The sequence below is a fragment of the Bombina bombina genome, chromosome 1, assembly GCF_027579735.1.
Source record: "Bombina bombina isolate aBomBom1 chromosome 1, aBomBom1.pri, whole genome shotgun sequence".
Lineage (NCBI taxonomy): Eukaryota > Metazoa > Chordata > Amphibia > Anura > Bombinatoridae > Bombina > Bombina bombina.
Window position 1 is genome coordinate 456,528,451 of NC_069499.1, and position 26,562 is coordinate 456,555,012.

The following is a 26,562-nucleotide window of genomic DNA, read 5'->3' on the forward strand; positions in this document are numbered from 1 at the left end:
ATCTAATACTAAACTACCAATAGCCCTTAAAAGGGTTTTTGTAGGGCATTGCCCTAAATTAAACAGCTCTTTTACCTAAACAAATTAATAATTACCCCCTAACAGTAAAAAACCCACACCCACCAAACCCCCAAAATAAAAAAAACTAATACAAAAAAAATCTAAACTACCTATTGCCCCTAAAGGGGCATTTGTATGGGCATTGCCCTTAAAAGGGCATTCAGCTCTTTTACTGCCATTAAAAGGGAAATCAGCTATTTTTCAGCCCATCAAATCCCTGATCTTTAAAAAAAATATATCTGAACACTAAGCCCCAAATAGGTACTCACCGTTCCTGAAGTCCAGCGGAGAAGGTCTTCTTCCAGGTGGCTCTATCATCTTCTATCTTCATCCAGAGCGAAAGGCAACATGGTGGCGTGGATCCTCAGTGGCGGTCCTGAATGGCGGCGGTCCTCGGTGGCGGTAGTCCTCGGCGGCATGGAGGCTCCTCTTCACTACACTAAAGATTGAATGCAAAGTACCGCAATCAATTTGGGGTACCTTGCATTCCGTGTTTTTTTTGTTTAAGGCTTTGGATTTGCCTACGCTGCATCCAGGTGGATTCTGAAAATGGCAGGGTTCATTTTTGGAATCCACGGGGATGCAGCTTTGCTGCATCCAAGTGGATTATTTTGGCTGCGCGCGCAGCCAACATTCTTTTGGCTGCCTTGCGCCAACTGGCGACACCAATGGACGCATTACAAACGTGATTATAGTATAGATTAGGATTTTTTTTTATTTTGAAGGTTTTTTTTTTTTAAATTAGGCATTTTATTTTTTTAATTGGCCGAGAAAGAGCTGAATGCTCTTTTAAGGGCAATGCCCATACAAATGCCCTTTTCGGGGCAATGGGTAGATTAGGTTTATTTTTATTTTGTTGCGTTTGGGGGGTGGGGGTGTGTAATATTAGGGGATGTTTGTTTTTATTTTTTTGCAAAAGAGCAGTTAACCTTTTAAGGGCCCTTGGTAGTTTATTATAGATTAGTTTTTTTTTATTTTGGTGTTTTTTTTGTTTTTTTTCTTAAACGGGGTATTAGAATAGGATTTTTTTTTATTTTGTATTTCGTTTGTTATTTTTTGTAATGGTAGTTTTTTTATTTTTTGTAATTTTAGTGTTTATTATTTTTTTGTAATTGTAGTTTTAATTTTTTAGTAATGTTAGTTTTTTTATTTTTAGTAATGTTAGGTTTTTTATTTTTAGTAATGTTAGGTTTTATCAGTAAAACCGGAGAGGAGACAATGGCACTACTCAGTTAATTGGTATATTTTAACGTTCCCCTATTAATTCATAGAATAATGAGTGTACTTGGTGTTAGTACACTCCAGTATTGTGTGTCTGATAGGGATAGGTGCTTGTACCGGAGACAAACTTATACAGAGAATCAGTAAGAGACTGAAAAAGGGTACAAATGTAGCACTCTATGAACGTATTAATGTAACATAGGATGTGTAAGAATTGAAACAAATTAAAATATAACTTTTACTAGATCAAGTTAAAAACAGGGGATTTACAAACATTTTTAAAAGAATTTGGATGTACTACCTATTAGCTATGTAGTGTACCTACTAGCTATTGGGAGACCTATACCCTTGTAAGGTGGTGTGTAGTCTCTAGATAAATCAAATGACAGGGTTATCTCTGGTTTGTTACTCTAGATACAAAATTAGGTGAATTGCCATAAACACTTGAGACTAATAAGTTTGGATCACTGCTGTGAACCACAATCATCCAAAGGAATTAGAAAGTCTTATTGATTCTCATTTGTTACCTGTTAGTACCACAATGAATTGTGCTAGAATTTCTTTAAATAATAATATGAGTACTTAGTCGATAAGCTCTAATACTGAGTTATTAATTCTCATTTATTACCTATTAGTGCCACAATAAATTGCGCTAGAGTTTCCTTAAATAATGTTGTGAAAACTCTAATATTGGGTAACCTTTGGTTATCGTTTTAATTGTTTACTCACAAGTGTATAGGGGGGTAATGGAGTTGATACCTGCAGTACTATACAGCGTGAAGAGTCTGAGAAACTCCTTGTGCTACCTCTTAATACTGTAATAAACTGTACTTATATTTCCATTGGAGTAGTTATATAGAGTCAATTATTTACCTACTATAGTAAATTAGAACCATTCATTAAGTGTCGCTGGTTAGTATAAAAGAGGTCAGACCTTTATAATGGCACTTGCAGTGCTATAAGAGTTGAAGAGTCTAATAAACTCCTCGTTTTACCTATTAATACCGTGATGATAGTACCTGCAGTGCTATAAGAGTTGAAGAGTCTGATAAACTCCTCATTTTACCTATTAATACCGTGATGAACTGTATCTATATTTACATAGGAGTGGTTATAAAGAGTCAATTATTGAACTCTAATCGTATATTGGAAACATTCACTTGTTAATATTAAAGAGATCAGACCTTTGTATAGATGTTACCTTATTGGTACCACTAATAGTACTGTAAAAAGGTAAATTGTATTTGTTTATTACTTCTATAGATATCTAGGTATATTATAGATTTGAATCAGTCTGGTATGACTTCTATAAATATGTAGCTAAAATATAGATTTGTATAAGTCTAGTCTAAATTTGGTATTACCTATGAGTAAAAAAAGGTTTCTTGTCTAGCTAGTATGGCTGAATAGCTTGCACTAGACACCGCAGTTGCGGCAATAAGATTTTTATACTATTATTTCATTGTCATTTAAGTAAGGTAGTCTATCAACAAATTTTAGTTAAAGCAACATGTAAGGAAGAACGGGGGACGCCACTGACGCGTTTCGCCGTTGTGGCTGTATCAAAGGGCCTTTGATACAGCCACAACGGCGAAACGCGTCAGTGGCGTCCCCCCGTTCTTCCTTACATGTTGCTTTTAACTAAAATTTGTTGATAGACTACCTTACTTAAATGACAATGAAATAATAGTATAAAAATCTTATTGCCGCAACTGCGGTGTCTAGTGCAAGCTATTCAGCCATACTAGCTAGACAAGAAACCTTTTTTTACTCATAGGTAATACCAAATTTAGACTAGACTTATACAAATCTATATTTTAGCTAGATATTTATAGAAGTCATACCAGACTGATTCAAATCTATAATATACCTAGATATCTATAGAAGTAATAAACAAATACAATTTACCTTTTTACAGTACTATTAGTGGTACCAATAAGGTAACATCTATACAAAGGTCTGATCTCTTTAATATTAACAAGTGAATGTTTCCAATATACGATTAGAGTTCAATAATTGACTCTTTATAACCACTCCTATGTAAATATAGATACAGTTCATCACGGTATTAATAGGTAAAATGAGGAGTTTATCAGACTCTTCAACTCTTATAGCACTGCAGGTACTATCATCACGGTATTAATAGGTAAAACGAGGAGTTTATTAGACTCTTCAACTCTTATAGCACTGCAAGTGCCATTATAAAGGTCTGACCTCTTTTATACTAACCAGCGACACTTAATGAATGGTTCTAATTTACTATAGTAGGTAAATAATTGACTCTATATAACTACTCCAATGGAAATATAAGTACAGTTTATTACAGTATTAAGAGGTAGCACAAGGAGTTTCTCAGACTCTTCACGCTGTATAGTACTGCAGGTATCAACTCCATTACCCCCCTATACACTTGTGAGTAAACAATTAAAATGATAACCAAAGGTTACCCAATATTAGAGTTTTCACAACATTATTTAAGGAAACTCTAGCGCAATTTATTGTGGCACTAATAGGTAATAAATGAGAATTAATAACTCAGTATTAGAGCTTATCGACTAAGTACTCATATTATTATTTAAAGAAATTCTAGCACAATTCATTGTGGTACTAACAGGTAACAAATGAGAATCAATAAGACTTTCTAGTTCCTTTGGATGATTGTGGTTCACAGCAGTGATCCAAACTTATTAGTCTCAAGTGTTTATGGCAATTCACCTAATTTTGTATCTAGAGTAACAAACCAGAGATAACCCTGTCATTTGATTTATCTAGAGACTACACACCACCTTACAAGGGTATAGGTCTCCCAATAGCTAGTAGGTACACTACATAGCTAATAGGTAGTACATCCAAATTCTTTTAAAAATGTTTGTAAATCCCCTGTTTTTAACTTGATCTAGTAAAAGTTATATTTTAATTTGTTTCAATTCTTACACATCCTATGTTACATTAATACGTTCATAGAGTGCTACATTTGTACCCTTTTTCAGTCTCTTACTGATTCTCTGTATTGGTTTTATCAGTGTAAGCTTAGGTTTTATTATTATTTCACAGGTAAGTTTGTATTTATTTACACTAGATAGTAAATAGTTATATTGTAGCTAGCTTAGGTTTTATTTTTATTTCACAGGTAAGTTTGTATTTATTTTTAAATAGGTAGTTAGTTAATAATTGTAACTTTAATTTAGTTCTATTTTAATTATGTTAAAGTTAGGGGGTGTAAGGTTTAGGGGTTAATATAGTTTAGATTAGGTTGTTGCACTGTGGGGGTCGGCGGTTTCGGGGTTAATAGTTTTAGTTAGTGTTGGCCTTGTGGGTGTACGGCGGCTTAGGGGTTAATAGGTTTAGTTAGTGTTTCAGTTAGTGTCGTCAATGTCGGTGAACTGCGGTTTAGGGGTTAATAGGTTTAGTTAGTGTTGATGTTTTGGAATGGGGGTTTAGGGGTTAATAGATTTAGTTAGTGTTGGCAATGTTGGGGAACTGCGGTTTAGGGGTTAATAGCTTTAGTTAGTGTCTGGGAACTGCGGTTTAGGGGTTAATAGGTTTAGTTAGTGTCAGTGATGTTTGGGTACGGCAGTTTAGGGGTTTAGTTAGTGTCGGCGATGTCAGAGAACTGCAGTTTAGGGGTTAATAGCTTTAGTTAGTGATTTAGTTAGTGTCAGAGATGTCGGGGAACTGTGGTTTAGGGGTTAGTAGGTTTAGGTAGTGTTGGCAAAGTGGGGGGGCAGCGGTTTAGGGGTCAATAGGTTTAGTTAGTATTGACTAATTTCCCTAAACAAAATGATTTATTTAACTAATGAAAATGAAATTAAACAAATTTGTTAGCGTTGCACATTTATAGTGGAAGGATCATTCTTATGACTTACTGCATTGAGTAGGGTCCAAGAGACAAAAGGTTAATTTTGGTCAGGCGTGGTTAGAGTTAAAGCTATGAAGGGGTTGTGGTTGAGTTTACTGAGCTAGTGAGAGGACTCTAACATAGGAATAGCATTTGTTCCCTTATTGGTACTAGTGCAGATTAAAGCCACCTTTTTTTACCCTATAATTTGTCATTATACACTTACTCTAGCATGTTGAAACTTACTGCGCTGAATTTGATATTTTTGGTAACTCAGCATCACAAAGGTGTTATTTTTCATTTATCACCTTATTGCAACAAGCTTATTCTTATTTTTACAATAGTTCTAAAATGATTACTCATATGGTATGAAAGGAGATGGCTGGCAAAATACTTGCTCAAACACTACAAGAGTAGATTTACGTTCTGGCAACTATTTCTCATTCTAAAAATTAGAAGGATTTAAAAGACTCACATGTATTCATCCAAAAAGCAAAATACTTATTTCTACTAATTAGGGTTCCTAGGAAGTTTTGTAAGCTATGCAAGCAGACATCCCAACCTGCAAAAACTAATTTCAGGGAGGTGGCTTCACCCGCTATTGCGACGCCACCCCCCCCCCCCCCCCAGTTATATATTGGACACCTTGAAACCCTAAATAAGATAGAGATTTATCATTAAAGTAGCTTCCCACTAAAGTCACATTAAAATAAAAGTAGCTTTATTGCACAAGCACATACAACAAACCTATTTCCAGTGATCGTACGCTTGTTAAATGTGTAAATATTTTAGAATACGAAGTTTAATTACGTGCAGTAAATAAATTAGTATTTGTTTTTTTATTTTATTAATATCAGTGGGGGATTTTTAGTTACTGATGCATGCTTTGAGGGTTCTATAATGTCCCAGCAACTAAAGGCATTCCTTAAAGAAACACTTTTCCGGATTTGGGCAACATTGGACCATGGTACTTGGAGTTTCAGGGAGATTGCAGTCCATTTGCTGGCATCAGGGAGCCGCTATTACAATCAAGGAGACTCCCTGAACTTCAGGAAGAGTTGGGATGTCTGTGCAAGGCTTTATAGGACGAAAGAGGATTAGAAAAGAATGGAATTCCTTAAACAAATATCAACACTTACCTCATGGTATCTAATAATATTTGTAACCCATGCACACAAGCCTGCTGCTGCTGACGATTTTGTACGTACAAATTCTGGGTTAAATTCAGGATCACTTAGATAGTCATCTTTTATGGCCTTGACTGTTGGTTCTGGAATATGCGCTTTATCAAAAGTTACAAGATTTTGAAGGAATTCATCAACCTAGAAGGACATCATTTAAACATTAGTGCTGTGACAAAATATTTGTTAGTCCGTTAATATATATGAAGATAGTGCACCATTAGAGATCAATGAATGAACAAGCAATTAAGTAAAACATTCTGATAAAATATTTACTTTTAAATAAGACCTTTTTTTAGAAAAAGATTAGGTGTTTAGAGCATTTTAACTCCTTAAAGTGATGGTAATTTTTACAATTTCAGACAATGTATTCTTTTATAACACTATGGCCTAGATTTAGAGTTCGGCGGTAAAAGGGCTGTTAACGCTCCGCGGGTTTTTTTCTGGCCGCACCATAAATTTAACTCTGGTATCGAGAGTTCAAACAAATGCTGCGTTAGGCTCCAAAAAAGGAGCGTAGAGCATTTATACCGCAAATGCAACTCTCGATACCAGAGTTGCTTACGGACGCGGCCGGCATCAAAAACGTGCTCGTGCACGATTCTCCCATAGGAAACAATGGGGCTGTTTGAGCTGAAAAAAAACCTAACACCTGCAAAAAAGCAGCGTTCAGCTCCTAACGCAGCCCCATTGTTTCCTATGGGGAAACACCTCCTAAGTCTGCACCTAACACCCTAACATGTACCCCGAGTCTAAACACCCCTAACCTTACACTTATTAACTCCTAATCTGCCGCCCCCGCTATCGCTGACCCCTGCATTACACTTTTAACCCCTAATCTGCCGCTCCGTAAACCGCCGCCACCTACGTTATCCCTATGTACCCCTAATCTGCTGCCCTAACATCGCCGACCCCTATGTTATATTTATTAACCCCTAATCTGCCCCCCACATCGTCGCCGACACCTGCCTACACTTATTAACCCCTAATCTGCCGAGCGGACCGCACCGCTACTATAATAAAGTTATTAACCCCTAATCCGCCTCACTAACCCTATCATAAATAGTATTAACCCCTAATCTGCCCTCCCTAACATCGCCGACACCTACCTTCAATTATTAACCCCTAATCTGCCGACCGGAGCTCACCGCTATTCTAATAAATGGATTAACCCCTAAAGCTAAGTCTAACCCTAACACTAACACCCCCCTAAGTTAAATATAATTTTTATCTAACAAAATAAATTAACTCTTATTAAATAAATGATTCCTATTTAAAGCTAAATACTTACCTGTAAAATAAATCCTAATATAGCTACAATATAAATTATAATTATATTATAGCTATTTTAGGATTAATATTTATTTTACAGGCAACTTTGTAATTATTTTAACCAGGTACAATAGCTATTAAATAGTTAAGAACTATTTAATAGTTACCTAGTTAAAATAATAACAAATTTACCTGTAAAATAAATCATAACCTAAGATATAATTAAACCTAACACTACCCTATCAATAAAATAATTAAATAAACTACCTACAATTACCTACAATTAACCTAACACTACACTATCAATAAATTAATTAAACACAATTGCTACAAATAAATAAAATTAAATAAACTATCTAAAGTACAAAAAATAAAAAAGAACTAAGTTACAGAAAATAATAAAATATTTACAAACATAATAAAAATATTACAACAATTTTAAACTAATTACACCTACTCTAAGCCCCCTAATAAAATAACAAAGCCCCCCAAAATAAAAAATTCCCTACCCTATTCTAAAATACAAATATTACAAGCTCTTTTACCTTACCAGCCCTGAACAGGGCCCTTTGCGGGGCATGCCCCAAGAATTTCAGCTCTTTTGCCTGTAAAAAAAAACATACAATACCCCCCCCCAACATTACAACCCACCACCCACATACCCCTAATCTAACCCAAACCCCCCTTAAATAAACCTAACACTACCCCCCTGATGATCTTCCTACCTTGTCTTCACCATGCCAGGTTCACCGATCCGTCCTGGCTCCAAGATCTTCATCCAACCCAAGCGTGGGCTAGACATCCACTGAAGAAGTCCAGAAGAGGGTCCAAAGTCTTCCTCCTATCCGGCAAGAAGAGGACATCCGGACCGGCAAACATCTTCTCCAAGCGGCATCTTCTATCTTCTTCCATCCGATGACGACCGGCTCCATCTTGAAGACCTCCAGCGCGGATCCATCCTCTTCTTCCGACGACTAGACGACGAATGACGGTTCCTTTAAGGGACGTCATCCAAGATGGCATCCCTCGAATTCCGATTGGCTGATAGGATTCTATCAGCCAATCGGAATTAAGGTAGGAATTTTCTGATTGGCTGATGGAATCAGCCAATCAGAATATAGTTCAATCCGATTGGCTGATCCAATCAGCCAATCAGATTGAGCTCGCATTCTATTGGCTGATCGGAACAGCCAATAGAATGCGAGCTCAATCTGATTGGCTGATTGGATCAGCCAATCGGATTGAACTATATTCTGATTGGCTGATTCCATCAGCCAATCAGAAAATTCCTACCTTAATTCCGATTGGCTGATAGAATCCTATCAGCCAATCGGAATTCGAGGGACGCCATCTTGGATGACGTCCCTTAAAGGAACCGTCATTCGTCGTCTAGTCGTCGGAAGAAGAGGATGGATCCGCGCTGGAGGTCTTCAAGATGGAGCCGGTCGTCATCGGATGGAAGAAGATAGAAGATGCCGCTTGGAGAAGATGTTTGCCGGTCCGGATGTCCTCTTCTTGCCGGATAGGAGGAAGACTTTGGACCCTCTTCTGGACTTCTTCAGTGGATGTCTAGCCCACGCTTGGGTTGGATGAAGATCTTGGAGCCAGGACGGATCGGTGAACCTGGCATGGTGAAGACAAGGTAGGAAGATCATCAGGGGGGTAGTGTTAGGTTTATTTAAGGGGGGTTTGGGTTAGATTAGGGGTATGTGGGTGGTGGGTTGTAATGTTGGGGGGGGGGTATTGTATGTTTTTTTTTACAGGCAAAAGAGCTGAAATTCTTGGGGCATGCCCCGCAAAGGGCCCTGTTCAGGGCTGGTAAGGTAAAAGAGCTTGTAATATTTGTATTTTAGAATAGGGTAGGGAATTTTTTATTTTGGGGGGCTTTGTTATTTTATTAGGGGGCTTAGAGTAGGTGTAATTAGTTTAAAATTGTTGTAATATTTTTATTATGTTTGTAAATATTTTATTATTTTCTGTAACTTAGTTCTTTTTTATTTTTTGTACTTTAGATAGTTTATTTAATTTTATTTATTTGTAGCAATTGTGTTTAATTAATTTATTGATAGTGTAGTGTTAGGTTAATTGTAGGTAATTGTAGGTAGTTTATTTAATTATTTTATTGATAGGGTAGTGTTAGGTTTAATTATATCTTAGGTTATGATTTATTTTACAGGTAAATTTGTTATTATTTTAACTAGGTAACTATTAAATAGTTCTTAACTATTTAATAGCTATTGTACCTGGTTAAAATAATTACAAAGTTGCCTGTAAAATAAATATTAATCCTAAAATAGCTATAATATAATTATAATTTATATTGTAGCTATATTAGGATTTATTTTACAGGTAAGTATTTAGCTTTAAATAGGAATCATTTATTTAATAAGAGTTAATTTATTTCGTTAGATAAAAATTATATTTAACTTAGGGGGGTGTTAGTGTTAGGGTTAGACTTAGCTTAAGGGTTTAATCCATTTATTAGAATAGCGGTGAGCTCCGGTCGGCAGATTAGGGGTTAATAAGTGTAGGTAGGTGTCGGCGACGTTGTGGGGGGCAGATTAGGGGTTAATAAATATAACATAGGGGTCGGCGATGTTAGGGGTAGCAGATTAGGGGTACATAGGGATAACGTAGGTGGCGGCGATTTGCGGTCGGAAGATTAGGGGTTAATTATTTTAAGTAGCTTGCGGCGACGTTGTGGGGGGCAAGTTAGGGGTTAATAGATATAATACAGGGGTCGGCGGTGTTAGGGGCAGCAGATTAGGGGTACATAAGTATAACGTAGGTGGCGGTCGGCAGATTAGGGGTTAAAAATTTTAATCGAGTGGCGGCGATGTGGGGGGAGCTCGGTTTAGGGGTACATAGGTAGTTTATGGGTGTTAGTGTACTTTAGGGTACAGTAGTTAAGAGCTTTATAAACCGGCGTTAGCCAGAAAGCTCTTAACTCCTGCTATTTTCAGGCGGCTGGAATCTTGTCGTTAGAGCTCTAACGCTCACTGCAGAAACGACTCTAAATACCGGCGTTAGGAAGATCCCATTGAAAAGATAGGCTACGCAAATGGCGTAGGGGGATCTGCGGTATGGAAAAGTCGCGGCTGTAAAGTGAGCGTTAGACCCTTTAATCACTGACTCCAAATACCAGCGGGCGCCCAAAACCAGCGTTAGGAGCCTCTAACGCTGGTTTTGACGGCTACCGCCGAACTCTAAATCTAGGCCTCTATGTTTTTATTAGTCGCTAACTTTTTATGTTATTATATAATATATTTGTTGTTAACATTACAAGCTTACTGATCTGTTCTGGCATTCTTATGCTCCGCCCCCTTCTACTTCCTTGTTTTGCCAGTCATGAATGCATGACATCGCTAGCGCACGTGCAAAAGATCCGTTTTTTGTGTTTTTTGGGGATTGAAACATGCAAAAAATTTCATTATTTGGTTTAGACAACAGCAAAAAAGTAAAAAAAAAAGTGTTTTGTGTCAGGGCTGCCGGTGGATGCCATAGAAAAGTAGCAGTTAGATATATATTACTACATTGAGTTTAAAAATTGTGCGTTTCCATCAATTTTTTTTTTTTTTTACATTTTACATCAAATGGCAAATATTGAATCTTTTGAATTTACCATCACTTTAAGAACTCTGAGTTGCAGGTTACTATGCAAAACTGTAGAATAAGGGGGGTGGGGACCTCCAATGGCTTCTCTATATGTGTATCATTTATGTAACTGTCAGCATAACATCACTTTGTGTGTGCTGTGAAGACAAGTACCATTAAGAAGCACCCATAGACAGAGACTTTCTGAATGCTTCTGATGGGGGAGACTGAACAACATCATGACTTGGTCTCCACATATTCTAATGGTGCACAAAGCCACACCCCTATTACGTTTGGTCCTAGGTTTTATAAAAACAAACCAATTTATACATAGTACTAGCCATTTAAAATAAAAATCTTGAAATGTACAACCTTCATCCTCTATGGTCAAAGTATGTTAAAGGGACAGTATACACTCATTTTGATATAACTGCATGTAATAGACACTACTATAAAGAATAAGATGCACTGATACCGATATAAAAATCCAGTATAAAACTGTTTAAAAACGTACTTAGAAGCTTTCAGTTTAGCTTTGTTGAAAAGGTAGCTGGAAAGCTCACTGCAAGTGGGAAATAAGACACTCCCCCCCTCCCCCTTCTTTTGCATATGAAAAGACCCTTTACACAAACAGGAGCAAGCTGGAGAAGGTATACATCAGTACTCACATAAAACTTTGGGGCTTGGTTAGGAGTCTGAAAATCTGAGCAATGTTATTTAAAAATAAGCAAAACTAAACATTTTTTTTTTAAAAAAAACTTCATGGGCTTTATAAATAGATCATCTACAAAACATTTATGCAAAGAAAAAATGAGTGTATAATGTCCCTTTAATAAGCTGCACTGTTATATTATTTGAGGATAATTCATATTTGTCATAGCGAAATGTGATCTATACTAGTTTAAAATATTATTATTAGTTACAGTATTATTTATATATAATGCGACTCTCAATTTCATATTGTTAATGGTAAAATTACAGATACATAAAACAGACTAAAGATAACAGAAGGAGAGGCCTGCTCCAAAGATCCTACAGCATTGACCAGTGTCTGCCATATTTACATATTGATATACTCTGAATAAAAATGATTTACTCTAGATTATACATTTTTGGTAATAAAATGTAAACTGTACGTACTACTAATACATTCTTCCACTGATTTTGAAATACGTACAAGAATTTAGGGCAAATTTTAAGAAGAAAATTACATTTTCAAGTGAGTAGAAAAGCCCTTTATTCATTATATATTCATGTAGATAAATTATATAAAATAAAACAGTTTGCACAGTTTACTCAGACTTGCCATTCTTCTTCCTGCTACTTGTACCAGGTAATGACACCATTACATCCTTCATTGCAGCTTTTGATTGCATTGGGCAGCCAAGTCTATAGCCCACAGAATGTTAAGAAAATCCATGAAGGTGAAATGCAAAGCTGGGTTACTTGACTTTTGATGCTGGTGCCCCTATGGATGCTGGCAGCCCTAAGAACCTACATACTTTGCCTTATGAAAAAGCCAGCCCTGTCTCTAAGGTAACCACATGTCATGCTGCAAAATATCTATCTTTATCAAGTGCCACAAAAGCAAGGAGACTATCAAGGAAATAATGTGACCTTTATTCAAAAGCCCATTTGCGCTTCATTACAAAGTGCCATATACAGTACATAGCTTACGTATTATGGTAATTGTTTACATCGTATATATAAAACAGGAGAATGTGAAGGCACATTGCATTGATTTACTTTATGCTTATCCACTGGCAAAATGATGATTGTCAATTAGACAGATGTTCAGTAAAACACATGAAAATAAGGTGTATTACATTCTAAATAAAAGTACTGACATAGGTGTATTACTTTCTTACATAGCATTGCCATAGGTGTATTACATTCTTACATAGTATTGACATAGGTGTATTAAATCCTTACATTCTATTTACATAGAAGTTGAATAAAACATAAAGTATATTCATAAATTCAATCTGTAAAGATGTCCTGTTGAGACATATAAGTAAATTATTTTTGATAAATATATATTCTATACAGTATATCCACCAAACAAGAGATGGCACCCACTGTATTTAAGTGAAGCAAAAGCTTTATTAAATAGTTACATTTCAGTGCCCCCTTCCTCAGACCCGGTAAATGCCCGAAAACGTCACTATGTATTTATTGGTGGTTATCAGACACTATTGATTCTGACACCTTGGACCTGTGGATTTAGTGATAATGAACCTATTGTGGAAGTATAACTACCTTGTGTCTTGTTGCTGTGCTTAGTATTGCCATGGTATATGACAATAAACTCTCTTCTGCAACCTCAGTTCGTTAGCAGAGTTTGGCTTTTTCTCACCCAGTTTTATTTCTCTTAAATGGCTGTTTCTCTTTCAGTTAATGATTGTGTTTGAACCTACTTATTAAAGTGATGAGTTTTAGCACCTGTTTGGTATAATTGTTTAATCATGCACCTGACTATATACCTATAAAACAATTTACAGTTCTCAAGTGTACCTAGAAGCATTGAGGCTGTTTTGAAGGCAAAGGGTGGTCACATCAATAATTGATTTGATTTAGATATTTCTTCTGTTTACTAACTTTGCGCTAATTGATAAAAAATAAACTATTAACATTTTTTAAAAGAATTCAAACTTTACAGCATTTTTCATATATATACTGTATACACACACATATATAATGTGATAGAAAAACTGACATGTTACTGCGATTTGAACAGTCAATAGGATTTTAGCAGCTCTAATTCCTATTGGCTGATTCAAATTTGTCAGCCAATAGGAATGCAAGGGATGCCATCTTGAAACGACTCCCTTGCATTGAAGATTCAGTGTACGTCGGCGACCGTATGAAAAGGATGCTCTATGCTGGATGTCTTCAGGATGGACCCGCTCCTCGCCACCGGGATCAAGATAGAAGATGCCGCCTGGATGAAGATTGAAGAGGCCGTCTGGATAAAGACTTCTCGCCGCTTGGATGAGGACTTTGCCGCCTGGATAAAGACTTCTCGCCGCCTGGATGAGGACTATGCCGCCGGGATAAAGACTGTTCAAGCAGGACTGCAAAAACTGTAAGTGGATCATCGGGGGTTAGTGTTAGGCTTTTTTTTAAGGTTTTTTTTGGGTGGGTTTTTATTTTAGATTAGGGTTTGGGCAGCAAAAGAGCTAAATGCCATTTAAGGACAATGCCCATGCAAATGCCCTTTTCAGGACATTGGGTAGCTTAGGTTTTTTTAGATAGTTTTTTTTATTTTGTGGGTTGGGGGGGGGGGTTGTAATGTTAGTGGGTGTTTGTATTTGTTTACAGATAAAAGAGCTGTTTAACTTAGGGCACTGCCCTACAAAAGGCCCTTTTAAGGGCCATTGGTAGTTTATTCTAGATTAGGTTTTTTTTATTTTGGAGTGTTTTTTTTTTTTTAAATGGTTATTAGAATAGGAATAATTTTTATTATTTTTGATGATTTGTTATTTTGTGTAATGTATTTTTTTGTTTTGGGGTGGGTTTTTATTTTTAGATTAGGGCTTGGGCAGCAAAATAGTTAAATGCCCTTTTAAGGGCAATGCCCATACAAATGCCCTTTTCAGGGCAATGGGTAGATTAGGTTTAACTTTATTTTTATTATGTGGGTTTGTTTTTGTAGCAAAAGAGCTATTAACTTTAGGGCAATGCCCTACAAAAGGCCCTTTTAGGGCCCCCAAAAGGCCCTTCTTTAAGGGCCCTTGGTAGTTTATTATAGATTAGACTTTTGGGGTGTTTTTTTTTTTTAAAGGGTATTAGAATAGGAATACTTTTTATTTTTTAGGATAATTTTTTTTGTAATGGTAGTTTTTTTTATTTTTTGTGATTTTTTTATTTTTATTTTTTGTAATTTTAGTGTTTTTTATTTTTTTGTAATTTTAGGATTTAGTGTAAGGTAGCTTAGGTTTTATTTCACAGGTAAGTTTGTATTTATTTTAACTAGGTAGTTAGTAATAGTTAATAACTATTTACTAACTAGTCTACCTAGTTAAAATAAATTCAAACTTACCTGTGAAATAAAAATAAAACCTAAGCTAGCTACAATATAACTATTAGTTATATTTTAGCTAGCTTTGGTTTTATTTCACAGGTAAGTATGTATTTAGTTTTAAATAGGTATTATTTAGTTAATAATTGTAAGTTTAATTTATCTCTATTGTAATTATGTTAAAGCTATGGGGTGTTAGGGTTAGGTTTTTGGGTTAGGTGTAAGGGTTAATAGTTTAATTTAGATTTTTGCGATGTGGGGAGCTGGTGGTTAAGGGGTTAATAGATTTATTTAGTGGTAGTGATGTGGGAGGCCAGAGGTTTAGAGGTTAATAGCTTTATTTAGTTGCAGCAATGTTGGGGAGCGGGGGGAATAGGGATTAATAGTTTTATTATAGTGTAGGCGATGTTGGGGTGCAGGGGAATAGGGGTTAATAACTTTAGTATAGTGGCAGCGATATCGGGAGTGGCAAATTAGGGGTTAATCGTTTAATTTAGGTGGCGGCGATATCGGGGGCAGCAGATTAGGGGTGTTTAGACGTAGGGTTTATGTTAGGTTTAAACTTAACATTTTTTTCCCCAAAGACATCAATGGGGCTGTGTTATGGAGCTTTTCTTTCCGCAATCGCAGTTGTTATGCTTTTTTCTAACCCGCTCTCCCCATTGATGTCTATGGGGAAAGCGTGCAGGAGCATGTCAAAACAGCGCTTGTTTTTTGTGCGGTATGGAGCTTAAAAGCACCACATCGCACGCACAAGCCAGGTTTTTAAAAACATGTAATGGCTGCGCTATAGGGGGTAAAATAACGCAACTTTTGCTGCGTTCGTTAATTTCCCTATAGTGCGCATAACTCGTAATCTAGCTGAAAGTCTTTACATTCTTAGCAGACAAATATTTAGAGTACAATTCTCAGGGTGTATACCTGAACAGCACTAACCAGAACACTGCAGTCTCACTTCTAACTATATTACATGCTGGGGCTCTATTTTTTTTTACTGACAAGGATCCCCATTATATCACATTAAAGTGATTATGAGCACCAGAGTACAAAAAAGGCCAAGATGTTTCCTCATATAAAAAAGAGTGGTGGTGTCTGAAAATGACATGGGTGTTCTTTCATGAAGGAGGTGACCTCTGACTAAGTTGCAAGCCAGAGTTACATGCTACTTCTCAGAATCCTTTTAACTGAATGGTGCAGAGAGCTGATTGCACTCATGTTACAAGTGGTAAGTGTTGTGCTCGAGCACAATAAAAAAAAACCTGCTTTAAAATGTAGCACTTTTGAGACCTGAAGTTATGCTAGTTTGCATATGAAAACACCTGAAAATCCTAGGGAAATAAATGATTAAAATGATATGTAGACTTAGGAAACAAATGTTTATTAATGAAAATTTTTGTGGCATAATGAAAGGGATATGGTATATGATAAGGGGCAAGACTGGAAAAAGATATGGGTGTGGGTGTATACTGGTGCCACAGGAGCACAATGCATGATGCTGGCACCAAAGGAGCACAAGGCACAACTAAAACATGCAAGGCAAAGCTCTGGTGCTGGCTGGAAAGCAAGCCAGGACTTTGGTGCTATCTGGAACAATAGGCAGGACTCTGGCACCAGGTATAACACAAGGCAGGACACTGGTGGCCACATGAGAACAAGACAAGATACAGGCACCACAGGAGCACAAGGCAGGGTACTGGTGGCACAAGAGCACATGGCAGGATTCTGGAATGCAAGGCATTACACTGACACCAGCTGGAAAGCAAGGCAGGACTCTGGTGCCAGCTGGAACACAAGGCAGGACACTTATGCTGACTGGAACAAAAGGCAGGGCACTGGTGTCACAGGAGCACAAGGCAGGACTCTGGCATCGGCTGGAACACAAGGCAGTATGCTGATGCCATCTAGAATACAATGCAGGACACTGATGCTGGCTGGAATACAAGGCAGGACACTGGTGCTGACTCAAACCCAAAGCAAGACACTGGTGCCACAGGAGCATGAAGGAGGACACTGGTGCAATAAGAGCACAATGAAGGTCACAGGTACCACATGAGCAAAAGGCATGACTCTGGCATTATCTGGAACACACGGGATGACACTGGTGCAACAGGAGCACAAGGGAGGACACTAGCACCACAGGAGCACAAGGGCGGATACTAGCAAAACAGGACCCAGAAAGCAGGACTTTGGTGCCACAGGAGTACAGGGTAGGTTAATAACTCCACAGGTGCACATGGCAGTATACTGCCACCATAAGGCACAAGGCACACCAAACTGGATCTGAATATTCTTTGGCAGTCTGGAACTAGGATAGCACCCTTTAAGACTGTGAACTCCAGCTGGGTTGGACAAAGACTCAGGCTAGGTTGGTTGATTGTCCACACCTGGGTTAAATTGTGGGGTTAGGTACAATTGACAACACATAGTAAATGATCAGAATAATCAGGCAATGCCTTACAAAAAGCCCTATAGTTTATTTTAATGTTAGTACAGGGTTTTTTAGAATAGGCCTAACTATCGGCTAGATTACGAGTTGTGCGTTAAGGTAAGAAAGCAGCGTTAAGAGGTCCTAACGCTACTTTTTTATGCCCGCTGGTATTATGAGTCTTGAAGGTTTAGGGTCACAGCACGCTTCTTTGGCCTTACCGCAAAACGACTTACGTAAACTTCATAAAGTCTGTTTTCTATGGGACTTCCATATCGCCGGTATTACAAATCTGTCCTGGGAGGCCAAAAAGTGAGCGGTACACCCTACCCTGTCAAGATCCGTAACGCATTCTAAAGTCAGTAGTAAAGAGTTTTATGGTACAACACCGTAACATAAAACTCATATCTAAAGTGCTAAAAAGTACACTAACACCCATAAACTACCTATTAACCCCTAAACCGAGGCCCTCCCGCATCGCAAACACTATATTAACATTTTTAACCCCTAATCTGCCGCTCCGGACACCGCCGCCACCTACATTATATTTCTGAACCCCTAATCTGCTGCCCTCAACATCGCCGACATATACATTATATTTATTAACCCCTAATCTGCCGCCCCCAATGTCGCCGCAACCTAACTACATTTATTAACCCATAATCTGCCGCCCCAACGTCGCTGCCACTATATTAAAGTTATTAACCCCTAAATCTAAGTCCAACCCTAACCCTAACACCACCTAACTTAAATATAATTTAAATACATCTAAAGAAAATTACTATCATTACCTAAATTATTCCTATTTAAAACTAAATACTTACTTACTGTATAAAATAAACCTTAATAAATTCTGCCTGATTACATAGCACACAATTATGGGAATTTGCCCTCCTTTAAAAACTCTCAGCTAGATTATGAGTTTTGCGTTATGAGTGGCTCGGTAATAACTTGCAAGTTATTTCCACCGCTCACCTTTAATAGCGCTGCTATTACAGGTTTGCAAAAACCTGGTGATTTGGTTGCGTTGAGCTCCATACCGCACACAAATACCAGAGCTGCTTTGACGTGCTTGTGCACGATTTCCCCATAGACATCAATGGTGAGAGCCGGCAAAAAAAAAAAAGCCTAACACCTGCAATGATGGAGCGTAAAGCTCCGTAACGCAGCCCCATTGATGTCTATGGGGAAAGAAAATGTATGTTTACACCTAACACCCTAACATAAACCCTGAGTCTAAACACCCATAATCTGCCACCCCCGACATCACTGACACCTACATTACATTTATTAACCCCTAATCTGCCGCCCAACATCGTCGCCACCTACCTACACTTATTAACTCCTAATCTGCCGCCCCCAATGTCGCTACCACCTACATAAATTTATTAACCCCTAATCTGCCGCCCACAATGTCGCCGCCGATACTATACTAAAGTTATTAACCCCTAAACCTCTGGCCTCCCACATTACTAACACTAAATAAATATATTAACCTCTAAACCTAACCCTAAGTCTAACCATAACCCTAACACCCCTAACTTTAATATAATTAAAATAAATCTAAATAAAAATTATTATTATTACCTAAATAATACCTATTCAAGACTAAATACTTACCTGTAAAATAAACCCTAAGCTAGCTACAATATAACTAAGTTACATTGTAGCTATCTTAGGTTTTATTTTTATTTCACAGCTAAGTTTTTATTTATTTTAACTAGGTAGACTAGTTAGTAAATAGTTATTAACTATTTACTAGCTACCTAGTTAAAATAAATACAAATTTACCTGTAAAATTAAACCTAACCTGAGTTACACTAACACCATTACAATAAAATTAAATAAATTAAATTAAAAAAATACATTTATCTAAATTACAAAAAATAATGAACACTAAATTACACAAAATAAAAAAAGAAATTATCAAAAATAAAAACGAATTACTCCTAATCTAATAGCCCTATCAAAATAAAAAAGCACCCCAAAAATAATAAAACCCCTATCCTACACTAAACTGCCAATAGCCCTTAAAAGGGCCTTTTGCGGGGCATTGCCCCAAAGAAATCAGCTCTTTTACCTGTAAAAAAATAATAAAAACAACCCCCCAACCCCCCACACAACCAATCCCCCCCAAATAAAAACCTACCTAAAAAACCTAAGCTCCCCATTGCACTGAAAAGGGCATTTGGATGGGCATTGCCCTTAAAAGGGCATTTAGCTCTTTTTTACGGTGCCCAAAGTCCCTAATCTAAAAATAAAACCCACCCAATAAACCCTTTAAAAAACCTAACACTAACCCCCGAAGATCCATCAGTTTTTGAAGACCAGACATCCATCCTCATCCAGCCAGGAGAAGTCTTCATCCAAGCGGTGAGAAGTCCTCAACGAAGCTGAGAGAAGTCTTAATCCAAGCGGCAAGAAGTCATCCTCCATGCGGGCAGAAGTCTTCATACAGACGGCATCTTCTATCTTCATCCTTCCAACGCGGAGCGGCTCCATCTTCAAGACATCCAGCGCGGAGCATCCTCTTCATATGGTCCCAGCCGTACACTGAAGGTTCCCTTTAAGGGACGTTATCCAAGATGGCGTCCCTTGAATTCCGATTGGCTGATAGAATTCTATCAGCCAATCGGAATTAAAGGGTAAAACATCCTATTGGCTGATGCAATTAGCCAAAAGGATTGAGCTTAAATCCTATAGGCTGATCCAATCGTCCAATAGGATTGAGCTTGCATTCTATTGGCTGTTCCAATCAGCCAATAGAATGTGAGCTCAATCCTATTGGCTGATTATATCAGCCAATAGGATTAAAGCTCAATCCTATTGGCTGATTGCATCAGCCAATAGGATTTTTTACCCTTTAATTCCGATTGGCTGGCTAGTGTTAGTTTTTTTAAGGGTTTATTGGGTGGGTTTTACTTTTAGATTAAGGATTTTGGGCACCGTAAAAGAGCTAAATGCCCTTTTAAGGGCAATGCCCATCCAAATGCCCTTTTTTTAGGGCAATGGGGAGCTTTTATTTGGGGTGTTGGTTGTGTGGGTGGTGTGTTTTACTGTTGGGGGGTTGTTTTTTTTTTTAAAAAAAGGTAAAAGAGCTGATTTCTTTGGGACAATGCCCCGCAAAAGGCCCTTTTAAGGGCCATTGGCAGTTTAGTGTAGGCTAGGTTTTTTTTATATTTTGGGGGGCTTTTTTATTTAGATTAGGTGTAATTAGTTTAAATATTTGATCATTTCTTTTTTATTTTATGTAATTTAGTGTTTATTATTATTTGTAATTTAGATACATGTATTTTTTTAAATTTAATTTATTTACATTTAGTGTAATGTTAGGTTTAACTGTAAGACAAGATAGGTTTTATTTTACAGGTAAATTTGTAATTATTTTTACTAGGTAATAACTATTTACTAACTAGTCTACCTAGTTAAAATAAATACAAACTTACCTGTGAAATACAAATAAAACCTAAGATAGCTACAATGTAACTATTAGTTATATTCTAGCTAGCTTAGGTTTTATTTTACAGGTAAGTATTTATTTAGTTTTAAATAGGAATAATTTAGGTATTAATTGTAATTTTAATTTGGAATTATTTTAATTATGTTAAAGTTAGTGGATGTTAGGGTTAGGGTTAGACTTAGGGTTAGGTTTAGGTGTTAAAAACTTTAGTATAGTGGTGGCAACATTGGGGGCAGCAGATTAGGGGTTAATAAGATTTAACTAGTGTTTGCGATGCTGGAGGGTGGCGTTTTAGGAGTTAATATGTTTATTTTCGTGTCGGCAATGTCCGGAGAGGCAGATTAGGGGTTAATAAAATTTAACTAGTATTTGTGATGCGAGAGGGCCTCGGTTTAGGGATTAATAGGTAGTTTATGGATGTTAGTGTACTTTTTAACACTTTAGTTATGAGTTTTATGCTACAGATTTGTAGCGTAAAACTCATAATTACTGACTTTCAGGTGGCGGTACAGATCTTGTAGTTATGGGCTGTATCGCTCACTTTTTTGGCCAGACAGGCAAACTCGATAAAACCAGCGCTATGGAAGTCCCATTGAAAAATAACTTTTTGAAAGGTGCGGTAGTTACGTTGCGTCACGGCCAAAAAGGTGTGCGGTTCAGCTGTACCTACAAGACTCGTAATACCAGCGGTAGTGAAAAAGAGCCATTACTCTGTTTTTTCACTCATAACGCAAAACTCGTAATCTAGCCGTCTGTTTTTTTTATCAGGTTATAATACAATTCACACTTACTAAAAAAAAAAAAGAAACCAGTATGCTGTAGTTTTCAAAAGTGTAGAAAACCTCATCCTTACCTTGCTCATTAAAACTTTTGCATTCTTCCAGCTTCTGTCTTTGGGAATTTTACCATTTGGGGATAATAGGACAAGAACTGCAGCAGTCACATTGGTCACAGCAGCTGGTGGATTTGGGAATGTCCTTAACTCTGTTAGGTTTAACTGGATATTCAGATGAGATTTTATTTAATGTTGTTTTGAATTGAAAATAATACATTTCAAAACAGTGATTTCAAATCTTACCCTATTTAAAGTATTCAAAGCTGCGTTTGCTGCTTGTAGAGCAGGCTCTGCTTTAGCCAAGTCATTTACAGATTCTTTTTGTTGTTTTGTTACTTCTTCTTGGATAAAAGCAACCTACATTAACACAATAATCGTAGAAACGGGTGAATTTATTTTTCCTTTAAGAAATCAACAAAAAACATCAAAATACGGATAAAATAATGGGTGTTTACAAATGTGATGTACAGGGTTAACCAACCCTGTATCAGTCACCAGTTTGGCAAAGAAAGGGATAAAAGACCCTTTCCATCTTAACCCGTTTGTCACAGTATAGCCACGCCAGGCAAGCCTATGACTTAGTTCAAGGGTTAACAAACACTCTCTAGTCTGTACCAGACCTAGAAAAAATGCTTAAACTCCCCTTTAATACCACCCACAAAGCTAAAAAACAATATCACACAGCAAACAGTTTTTTTTGTTTGTTTTTTAAAAAAAGGAGAAAATATCAGAACCTATAACTTTACCAGAAGAATAGCCTCTGCTCCAGGGAGATGGAATGAAGAATAGTCAAACACGCTGTTGGAGACCATACCTCTTTTATAGTGGGCCATAAAACACAGCGCAAAAATGACTGGAGTTATAGGATAACTCGTAATTTTTAAATTATGTATATCCTAGTACATATACCCATATAAGCAATCCCCTTTTGACTCCATGAGTAATATTTAGATACCAAATATGACATGTCTGTTACAATAACAATGTGATAAAAATATGTCTTAAGATATATCAGAGTGTCACCTCTGATTGACCTCAGCTCTACCTGACTAGAGGACACTCTTTTTAATCACTCTTCTGCGCTGACATCTTACTTACTTGAGGCACTAGATCTCAGGAGATAGGCAATAAAATGTGCTCAAGGGAAACTTACTAATTACGACAGGATGTTTTGTTTTTTTAAAGAAACAACACAGGGAAAAACATAATCTGAAAAACAAATAATTAGCCAACAGAAAAAAAGTTAACCCCTCACACCTAAAATTATAAGGTCTTCATGATGACAACAAAATGTTGGAATTTTGTTTTAGCGCTGGTATTATAAAATCCCCAGAGAATAGGCATTCCCTATGATAAAGGCATATACAAAGCGCCTTTAGAAATATGAGCTTTTTCATTAGCTAGTAAATTACACAAATATATATACAGTCGTATCTATGTAGCACATGTTGGTAATATGTGACTTTATTAGTATCAAGGTTGTCTATGTTTACGGGATCACAGTCATTCATAAGGTAAATAGTGTAAGGAAATATCATTTTTGTTTTAAACTAAAAGGGCCAAAAGAGGTCTACTCAAAGCAGTAATTCAAGATGCATCACATCGCGACAAAAACAACTGGTTTAACTGACTATAAGAACATAAAATATGTATTGCTTCTCTGTAGAGGCTTTTTATGCACCTCAATGGGTGCTCCATGCTAACATATCCTTCCAGCCCCCAGAAGTGAGACCCTTTTTGGTTTTTAAGAGGTTACCGGTAGAGCCAGTCAGATGCCGTATTGCCCACCAACTCCATAGGCTAAACAAAGTGCATACCTGTTACTCAGTATAGTACCTATCAAGTCTCTACGGTTATATTCGGACCAGAGAGTGTATGCTCTGTTTAGCCTATACGATGGGTGGTATGGCATCTTATTGGCATCTCTTTAAATTTGCTACAGGATGCTGTCAGCCTAGGCTAAAAACAAGACCTAATGAGATGAATGAATAGTTGCCTCGAAAATACATTTTTAAAAGCTCTAGATGTAAGCAATAAGCATTACAGAAAAAATTGGTTTACTGCCATTTAGTAATGTGTGATATTAAATAACCTAGACATAGATATACAAGAGTGACATTTGTTGGATGTTTTTTATAACTGGTAATTTTGATTTCCAAAAACATACATTTTCTGCAAAAAAGCGGAGGAATTATTTACACTTATTTAAGCAGGGTAACAATGCTCTAAAAACATCTAAAAGCTTTTTAATTTAGTTTTCAGCACCATTTACATTTGCATACTTATATATAACTTTTAGATTTTTTAATTTTTCCAAATTACCTTTTGTTCTTCTGCATCAGCCACACTTTTTTCCTGATTCAATTTCTCTGTCTGTTGCCCTATTTTGGAAATAAGAGCCTCAGTATCTTTGTTCTTTTGATGAAGTTCTACTTCTTGAACAGCAAGCCTAGACTTTAAATCTTCCACCTAAAATATCACAAAGGAGGCTTGGTTAATTAAGTTTTAAGACAAATTTTCAATTATATTAAAATTAGTTAGCTTAACGAGTAAAACTCGCCTTGGGCTTTGTTGCAAATGTGTATAATTATTTTGTCCTCTAGAGAATGTGTAATTATCTTTTTTTATTTATAAAAATACTGGCTCAGGGGCAAAAAATTATGTTTTCTGGTTAATGGTTTGCATACCAAAAATGTATTTTCTTTACATTAAAAATGTTTTAAAATAAATGTAATTTTCATACCTGCAATAGATAAACTTTAGTAGAAAACATTTAGATATCACAAGTTTTAACAAAGTAATATGAACAAAATCTGATGTCTTAAATAGTAAAATCTTCAATATGGTTTTTATAATGGTTTAAAACCGAATTATGTATCTGGTGCCACTTTTTCTATGACCCCATATTTATCATATTGCACGAGACCTAGGAATTTTACCTGGCACACTGCTCCGACACTACCAATTTCATGAGGTAGAGTTCGTCAGTCATGTCAAGCAACTGAGTCTGAGTTGTCTGATATCTACGAACTCTGAGATCATAAGATCAGTGCTGCTTAACGTTTTGCCCCATAACTGATTACTCACGGGGCATAATCAGCTCATAAATGGTGGTCTATCTGTCTTCCACAAAATCGTTCTTTAACATAACAGATAAATTACGATTGGACATCAGTATTTTTTAAGGAGTGTTTAGCAATTCATAAAACAAAAGCATTTATGTGTAAATGGTATTGTATAAATATGTTATGGTTAAAAGAAAAAATAACTTTAAAATTATTTATGGAACTATAACATTTATCACTATCTATACTACAGATTTCCAATTTAGGCAAATCACCTCATCTACTGTTCCACAAATAAATGGTCAGTGATGTCACTTTACAAGTTGGTCAAATTGGTTAATTTTAAAGTCAGTGTAAGTAGATTTTTTTTTAAAGAAAAAGCCATCTGGACAATGGGGATTTACTATATGGGTGAGTACAACCCATAAATGTGTTTAATCGTTTCATTGATGTTAGCATCTACCAGACAGTTACATTTTCATCTGATATGAAGCTCACCTGAAAAGCAGTTGTCTGAAGTTTTCGCAAACCATTTTCCAGTCTTTCCATTTTCCTGACCAGTTCATTCCTCTTCTTTTCAAGAAGGTTCCAGTATAGTTTAATTAGTTCCAGAAAGCTTTTAGGAGTTGTGTAGTTGTAATGCTTTTCATTCAGTTGATATTTTGCACTTACTTCATTAACACTTGTATGTGCAAATGTGATGAACTGACTAATAGACGTTTTAACTTGAGCCTGAAAAGAGATTTATTTGTAACTAATAATACATTTTGTAATTTACATAATTTAGTTGGGTATCTACATTTATGACATCTGGCTCATAATTTTTTTTTTAATTATCTGTAAAAAAAAAAAAGTAATATATTTAAATTTATAAGTGGGTGTCAGGGTTAGTACCAGACCAAGGGTGACAAAATTATGGCATGAATGTCCACGGTGGCACTCATAACAAATCTACTGACATTCCAATTTTGGTCTACCACCATGCTGTTTGATTGCATTGGCTGCAACCCTAGCCCTTTTTTTTATCTAATTAATCTGTACAGTGTTAAATGTTTACCACAGGGTTTGCTGTGCAGAGTGTACCGTGGGGGAAGGATCATCATTTACTACCTATTCATACCTTTATTATTTTTCTTTTTACTTCCCCCTTGTCCCTCATTTTACTCTCTTCTTACTCTGCATTGAGCACTAGCTCGCAAAGTCAGGGCAGCTGGCAACTAAGGTTTTTGGAAGGAGGTGCTACAGTAATTTATTACTGCACCCCCTGCATACCTCACAACCTCCACTGGTGTGTTTTTGTGTGTGAGATTTGTTTGTGCTTCCAATTTAAACAAAACAATAAAGTTATATTTTCCTGTAACATAAGGATGAATTTAATAGCAAACTGTGCATTAACGTGTAGTTGTTTCTTTTAACTTATTGAGTATATTTTAGAGCTCGGCATTGCTCTTTATCTGAAGTAAAGAACGTATCATGTTTACATGATTTCTAATGAGGTCGATGTATGAAAAAAAAAGTTTGTAGTGATTTGTTTGTTACATTACACTTATTCATAAAAATCACAACATTCCACATTAGTCTATGGATAGG

At 36.5% G+C, this 26,562-nt stretch overlaps 1 protein-coding gene across 1 annotated transcript in view; it reads right to left on the minus strand.

The window, feature by feature from the left end:
• Positions 1-26,562, minus strand: part of LOC128658546 (dynein axonemal heavy chain 11-like) — a 1,692,686-nt gene that overhangs the window by 309,294 nt on the left and 1,356,830 nt on the right. The window contains 5 exon segments of the mRNA XM_053712841.1: positions 6,259-6,441; positions 21,926-22,069; positions 22,151-22,264; positions 24,230-24,376; positions 25,471-25,704. Coding sequence (XP_053568816.1) covers positions 6,259-6,441; positions 21,926-22,069; positions 22,151-22,264; positions 24,230-24,376; positions 25,471-25,704 — 822 coding nt within the window.